This window comes from Octopus sinensis, linkage group LG25 (genome assembly GCF_006345805.1).
Source record: "Octopus sinensis linkage group LG25, ASM634580v1, whole genome shotgun sequence".
In the NCBI taxonomy this organism is placed as follows: domain Eukaryota; kingdom Metazoa; phylum Mollusca; class Cephalopoda; order Octopoda; family Octopodidae; genus Octopus; species Octopus sinensis.
This window is the reverse complement of record NC_043021.1, coordinates 3,859,423-3,867,119: the sequence shown is the minus strand read 5'-3', so window position 1 is coordinate 3,867,119 and position 7,697 is coordinate 3,859,423. Positions and strand designations below refer to the sequence as shown.

Below are 7,697 nucleotides of genomic sequence, written 5' to 3'. Positions count from 1 at the left end.
CGAACCGTCCAACCCTTGCTAGCATGGAAAACGAATGTTAAATGATGATGATGATGATGATATATATATATACAGAGAGAGAGTGTGTGTGTGTGGTGTAGTGAAGTTGCATGTCTAAGTGGTTAGAATATTCAGCTCACAATTGTAAGGTTGTGAGTTTGATTCCCAGTAGCAGATCATGTCCTTCAGCAAGACACTTTACTTCACATAACTCCAGTCTCCACTCAGCTGGCAAAAATGAGTAGTACCTGTATTTCAGAGGGCCAGCCTTGTCACACTCTGTGTCATGCTGAATCTCCGTGAGAACTACATTAAGGCTATGCATGTCTGTGGAGTGCTCAGCCTCTCCCATCTTAATTTTACAAACAGACTGTTTCATTGACTGGATCAACTGGAACCTTCATCACCACAACCAACAGAATGCCAGGTTATATATATGTGTGTGTGTGTTCTTAAACAAGTATGTTTTTGACCGTGACTTTAAAGTCTTGGCCAGTTAAGCCATTGTCAGAGTCACTGTCAATAGTATTCTGTATAAGACTAATAAATTTGTATTCTACAGAAGTAGAGACTAAGCCATCAGGTTAATGTAAAATTGTTTTTATTATAACTGAACATAAAAACAAACATTATTATATATATGCCGGTGACACGTAAAAAGCACTGTCCGAACGTGGCAGTTGCCAGCGCCACCTGACTGGCGTCCGTGTCGGTGACACATAAGAGCACCAACCAATCGTGGCCATTTGCCAGCCTGCTCTGGCCCTCGTGCCGGTGGCACGTAAAAAACACCCACTACACTCACGGAGTGGATGGCATTAGGAAGGGCATCCAGCTGTAGAAACACTGCCAAATCAGACTAGAGCCTGGTGCAGCCTCCATGGCTTCCAGACCCCTGTCGAACCGTCCAACCCTTGCTAGCATGGAAAACGAATGTTAAATGATGATGATGATGATGATATATATATATACAGAGAGAGAGAGTGTGTGTGTGTGTGCTTTCTTCCACCAAATTCCATTTGGAAGGTATTAGTCAACCCAATGATGAAAGACACTCAAAGTGCTTGTGTGGTGGGCTTGAACCAGTGACCACTTCGTTGCCAAGTGAATATCTCAACTGTACATCTGTTCTTAGCCTTTTAGTTTGTTTCTTTCTTCTATCCAGCTCTCTCCTTCACAAGACCAACAGATTTGAAATTCAGACCACCTTCAAAAGGAACTTTGCCAGATTTGACAAGAGTGAGTGCCATGTGCACAAATAGCTATATAAACACCACCCTCTGCCTCCAATTAATGCCATCTTTAACATCCCTTCATTAAATGAGGTACCTTAATTGTAGCTGAATAGAGGTACCATTTCGTTTTGCCTTCTTCAGAGTACAGAACTTGAAACCCCGCACTGCAATTGCTTATAAATCCTATCTTCTAAAATAACACATGCTAGTTATACTTGTAGCAGTCTCTGATATCCTCACTGCTTGAGAGACACGGCAGGAATGATCTCGTTTGAGATTACAGCCATCTTTGGCCGAGTTGTTCCTGTTGTGACCACTGACCTGATTGGTTGACATGTGGTGCGATTTGTCTCTACTTATTTCGTGCCACTGGCCAAAACCAACTAATCACGGCCCTAGGAAAAAGGGACCTTAACCAAAGGCCGTGATTGGTTGGCTTTGGCCAGTGGCGCGAAATAAGTAGAGACAAATCGCACTACATGTCAACCAATCAGGTCAGTGGTCACAACAGGAACAACTCAGCCAAAGATGGCTGTAATCTCAAACGAGATCATTCCTGCCGTGTCTCTCAAACAGTGAGGATATCAGAGACCGCTACATACTCTTTATATTAACACTTTTATATTCCTACTAATATTTATAACATTTGTTACTTATACTCTTTATTAATAATGAACTAATGATGAGAGAGTACTTTTTATGTGGTCGCTTGATTTGCTAGAAATAGCCGAGTTCCCTCAACCCTTTACATTTAGATTACTCTGTCAAATTAATGCTTATTTATTCCCATTGCTTTGTATCAGTCGTAGATTGTTTTGTAGCTTCAAGGTTTTGATGATGCAGTTGTTTATTTTTAGAATAACATTGTAGAGGAAGTGAGAGAGACCTGAGCTGGTCAGTTTGAGCATAAAATAGGTAGAATATTTGGGCCTGATGTGGCTGGTTTGAATGCTAGAGGTTAACTCAGATTTGTAAAATACAAATAACAAGAGCACTCAGAGAGACACAAACCTCCTCCAAGGCAACACAACATCCTCTCAAGGATTAACTGGAGATGTTTTTTTTTTTTTAATGAGAATATCTGAAATAAACTCAGTTGCTCTCACAAATGAAAATACCAAAAATGAACCTGACCACTCTCAAAAATTAACTAAAAAAAAAACAGAAAAAATAATCCAGAATCTTTGTCCGGTACCAGATCATTCCCTAAATCTAATCAGTTTGTGCGAATCACAAGACCAAACATCCCAGAAAGTTTCATCTGAATCCATCCAGCAGTTCTTGAGATATCTTGTCCATACAATATAAAATTGTAGCATTTTATATATAAATAAGGTACATAATAATCATTCATACAAACATTCACATACTTCCTTTGTACATGCACACATATGCATGTGCATACTCACACAGAGTTAAAATGCTGATTTTTTTTGTCACCCCTTCCTTCCTTATTCATCTACCACCCCTTCATTTCTCTCATTTCTATTATTTTCTCTAACTTCCTCTCAGTTAGAGCTATTACTCTCACTACTTTTCCTTCACTGAATTACTGTTTTCTCTCCTCCTCCACGTCCAGCATGATTCTGGACAAATATATATGTATATATATATATATATATATATATATATATATATATATATACACACACACAAATATATTAAAACACTACACTCATTATTATATTAGGAGATAATAAATAAAAAAAACCCACATAATCTACACACCCAGTGATATAACTAGTTCGCTTCCCACCATATCTATTTCTAGCAATATCAAATGACCACATGTGGTACTCTCATTTGAGCTGTATTATTGTTGTATGAGGAGAAGAAATATCTAATATTTTGGTCATGTGTATACGTGGTGTGTTCTTCTTCTTTTTGTATGGTGTATATATGCTATTTGTCCAGGGTAGGACTTTAAACTATATCTGGTTATGGGGGCCTTGTTTCAGGATTCCAGCGTCTTCAGGAATGTGGAATCACCTCTGAACTACAATTGTTCCCAGATCTACTCTGACTTTAAGTAGCTGCACCTATGGATTAATTAGCATATCAGGGCTTGCCTACCTGTGCCTGTTAAAACTTAATCTCATGGACTCTGCCGGAGAAACCTTCATGGTTCAGCAGAAAGGAAGGCAGCTGCAGCAACACATTGTGGAGTGCAGAGAGCAGGATGAGACAAATAAGGCATGTTGGTCAAGCATTGCATCCATTTCCCTAGTTGTCTTGAGCTGATCTTGTTACTGGACTGAAGATAGACATGGACAAGAGAGTGAGGTCAACGATATACAGCTCTTCTTCACTTTAAACACAAGTCATCAGTCATCCTTAAATCTACCTGCAATTAGAGTCACTTTGTGACAAAAATTATAGTTGAGAACATTTCATTAAATTATCTTCCAAAAATCACATTAATATATTGATAAATAAAAAAGTTATAGTTGTTTAATGAAACCAGACTAAATTTATGATTATGTTAGAAATTAATTGAAACACATAAGGGGTGTATTTTGGTCAGAAATATAGTAACGAAAGGGTTAAATGGTCCTTGTTGCTCTAACATAAGAATATAATATATATGCATTCAGAATTCATACCAGTGCTGGTTTCACATAAAAAACACTGATTGCTGGTGCCACATAAAAAGCACTCGTGGCGGTGCCATGTTAAAAACCACTGGTGCCACATAAAAAGCACCCAGTACACTCTGTGGAGTGGTTGACCTTAGGAAGGGCATCCAGACATAGAAACCATGCCAGAAGAGACAATGGAACCTAGTGCAACCCACCCACCCCAGTCTTACCGGCCCCTGTGAAACTGGCCAAGCTATGCCAGCATGGAAAACAGACATTAATTGATGGTGTTATTGTATACATGGAGATGATAGTGTTGTTGTCATTAAGTCATGGTCGAACTCAGCTCTGAATACTAGTATTGTATATATGTGGTTTGATGTGTATCAATATATAAAAAAATGTCTCACAGTCAACAAAACTAATGATGGGGCAATGCCTAAATATAACATATTTCTTCTTGCAACACTCCAACATACTTTCCATACTAATTATTTCTTCATTTGCTTTTTACTAATATTTCTATAACGTTGATGTTGATTTTGTTTATTACTTGTTTTTGTTTACTCTTTACTAATTTATGTTGACATTTGTTTTCACGACTTGTGTTTGAACCTCTCTCCACCACCACCAAACACACACACACACATTTTTCCATTCCTCGTGATACTCATTACAGGTCATTCTGTGATTATCAAATACTCTTGAAATGTTGATGTTGGTGGCCCAACTTAAGAAAACTAACTTTCTTGTATAAGTAACCTGGCTTGATTAATTTATAATTTTCGTATCTTGGTGGACACACAAATTCAGAATTATGTGATGTGATTGGACATCTGCATTTCAGCCAATAATATCGTAGTCAGGTTGATGACGTCATTGCCTAGTTAATGACAACAATGTCAAGTTGATGACATTAGCGTTAAGCCAATGATATTATTGCCAAGTCAATGACTTCATTGTCACAGTGATTACATCATTGCTAAGTCAATGACATCTGTGCCAAGTCAATGACATCATTATCAAGTTGATAACATCATTACCAAATTGATGGCATCAGTGTCAACTCAATGATGTCAGTACCAAATCAATGACATCATTACCAAATCGATGGCGTCATTACCAAATTAATGACTTTGTTGCCAAGTCAATGACTTCCTTGCCAAGTTGATCACATCAGTCCCAACTCAATGATGTCAGTGCCAAATCGATGATGTCATTGCCACACCAATGACATCATTATCAAGTTAACAGCATAAATATGAAGTCCATTAGAAGTTAACCAGTATTGTTTAGCCTTTCACATCCAGAGTTTCAGCAATGCTCTGGGCAGACACCTTCATATTCATCAGTGTAAAGGAAATCTTTTAGAATATTAAAGACAAGATGGTATATCTACATGCATTATAGTAAATACATTCATGCATTAGTGTGTGTGTGTGTCTTAATGTAAATTTAGCCCATTAGTGTTTAAACCGGCCATATCCAGCTAAAATATTCTACCTGTTTTATGTTCAAACTAGTCAGATATGATCATTCATGGCTACCTTATTGTGTCATTTTAAAAATAAACAATCACATCATTGAAATCTCAAAGCCATGAAATGATGCAAGATTAATTTTATATGTTGTGAAGACATAAGCTTTACATTTGACAGAATAATCTGAATGCTAAAGGATTAAGGGGTTTTGATAGCAGCTATTTAAAAGATGTGGCTAATAGTAAGTTTCTAACAAATGGAAACTTATTATCCCGTTTGAAATATTTTTCGTTGACTTGACCAATGCCATTATGAAATTCATGACTTCACTTTCTTTTCCTTTGAACACTTTCTGTGACAATGTAAAAGTTTTCTTTTTATATTTATATATATATTCATCAATTCAACTGTTTTTTTTTTCTTAAAAAGTACTGCTCTCTCAACTATGTCTACATAGTGGTTGATTCATTCTCTAAATGGGCCCCCCCACACTTCCTAGCACCAGACTTGGACTAACTCCCTCCACATAAAATTGCTAGCTTGTGCCAAAATTTGAAACCACAATTAATTTTTAACAACTATTGATGATGATGATGATGAACTAACTTTTGATATTTGCTATTAAGGCGGCGAGCTGGCAGAAACGTTAGCACGCCGGACGAAATGCTTAGCGGTATTTCGTCTGTCGTTGTGTTCTGAGTTCAAATTCCGCCGGGGTCGACTTTGCCTTTCATCCTCTCGGGGTCGATAAATAAAGTACCAGTTTCGCACTCGGGTCGATGTAATCGACTTAATCCCTTTGTCTGTCCTTGTTTGTCCCCTCTATGTTTAGCCCCTTGTGGGTAATAAAGAAATATATTATTTATTGTTTTCTTAACTAAAATAGCATTTCCAAATTCTCATGGTTTTTTTGTTTGTTTGTTTTTAATTATCTGCACCCCTTACACACACACTCATGCATACATCATCATCATCATCATCATCATCATCATCGTTTAACGTCCATTCTCCATGCTAGCATGGGTTGGACGGTTCGACCGGGGATCTGGGAAGCCAGAAGGCTGCACCAGGCTCCGGTCTTATCTGGCAATATGCACAAAGACACCTCGATAAAAAACCTTAAATCCGAAACTGATGGACTGTTTCTGTAATTTCAGATTCCTGGCATGGGAAGCAAGTCGCTGTCTGAATGTAAACTTGATGGAGGCGTCCGCCCAGCTTCTGCTCCTCACTCTGATGAAGATCGGAAGACCAAACGCAAGGGAGGCCTGTCTTCGGCTCATAGCATGAGTTCTATGGGAGCTGGACTCCTTTCTAAAGGGAAGAACATTTTCAAAAAGTTTACCAGATAATACACAACAGTTCCTCTTAAAGTGACAATGAAACAAATCTGGAAAAAGAAAGAGATTAAAAACAAACAAACAACAATAACAACAAATGGAATACGAAATAAAACATAACAAAACCCGGCAAAAAACACACCAATTACAGTTGGTTTACCTGCCAAATATCTTGATCTTGGTAATGAAGCAGAACATGGAAATTCCATGTCATATTATTACAACAACTACTACTACTACTACTAACAAGACAAGTGTAAAAATAAAACGGAGCTGGATGAAGCCATTGAATCAATGGTATAACAGCTTAAATATGATCTTTTGGGGTTTTTTTTTTTTTTTTTTGTTTTCTTCAACTTCAACTGACCAAAACATCAAAGAGATTGTCCTTTATTTTATAATTTATTTATATTTTTGCTCAGTGCCATCTTCACGGACACATACACACCCACGCAGATGGGAATTGAATTGCTAAAAGAAACAGATTATAAAAGAAAACAAAAAAAAAGGCAGAAAGACTGAGAATTGGATTTTTTTTTTTTATTTACTGATTCGAAAAATGAAGATTTTTGAATAAACTTTCAAATTCCTAAATAAATTGGTGTGAATGTGGTGGTGGGTTTGATCCAGCAGTGATATGCGATTCAGAAAAATTATCTGAATAAACTGAATAAGGAAAGAAATGAAAAAAGCAGGGGTTGCATTTTCCAGCCCCTTATCTTCTCCCCATGGTGGATGCCTGAGCAAAAACTACTAATTTGAAACCAAAAGCCTACCAGATAATTTCTTCGATAACGAAATCGCCGAAGGTTGAAGAGACGATGATGATGACAATGACGATGATATAAAATGTAATAATAATAATAATAATAATAATAATAATAATGATAATCAAACTGTTTTTGACACAGTTGTCAATCATCTGAATAACTGGGTTTGTTTTTGTTTTTTGGGGTTTTTGTTTTGTTTTGTTGTTTTTTCTTAGCACTTGCTGCTTATTTTTAAATGTTTAAACAACAAAACACATAAAACATTGTTCAGATATATAAAAAAGAAAAAAAT

General features: G+C 36.9%; 1 protein-coding gene across 8 annotated transcripts in view; it reads left to right on the top strand.

The window, feature by feature from the left end:
- LOC115224461 (RIMS-binding protein 2) overlaps positions 1-7,480 on the top strand; it is a 595,300-nt gene extending 587,820 nt beyond the window's left edge. For all 8 annotated transcript variants that reach the window (XM_036513377.1, XM_036513379.1, XM_036513378.1 and 5 more), the window contains one exon: positions 6,453-7,480. In XM_036513377.1, the coding sequence (XP_036369270.1) occupies positions 6,453-6,647 (195 nt within the window). In that variant the 3' untranslated portion in view covers positions 6,648-7,480. The remainder of the gene's footprint in view (positions 1-6,452) is intronic.
- The last annotated feature ends 217 nt before the right edge of the window (positions 7,481-7,697 follow it).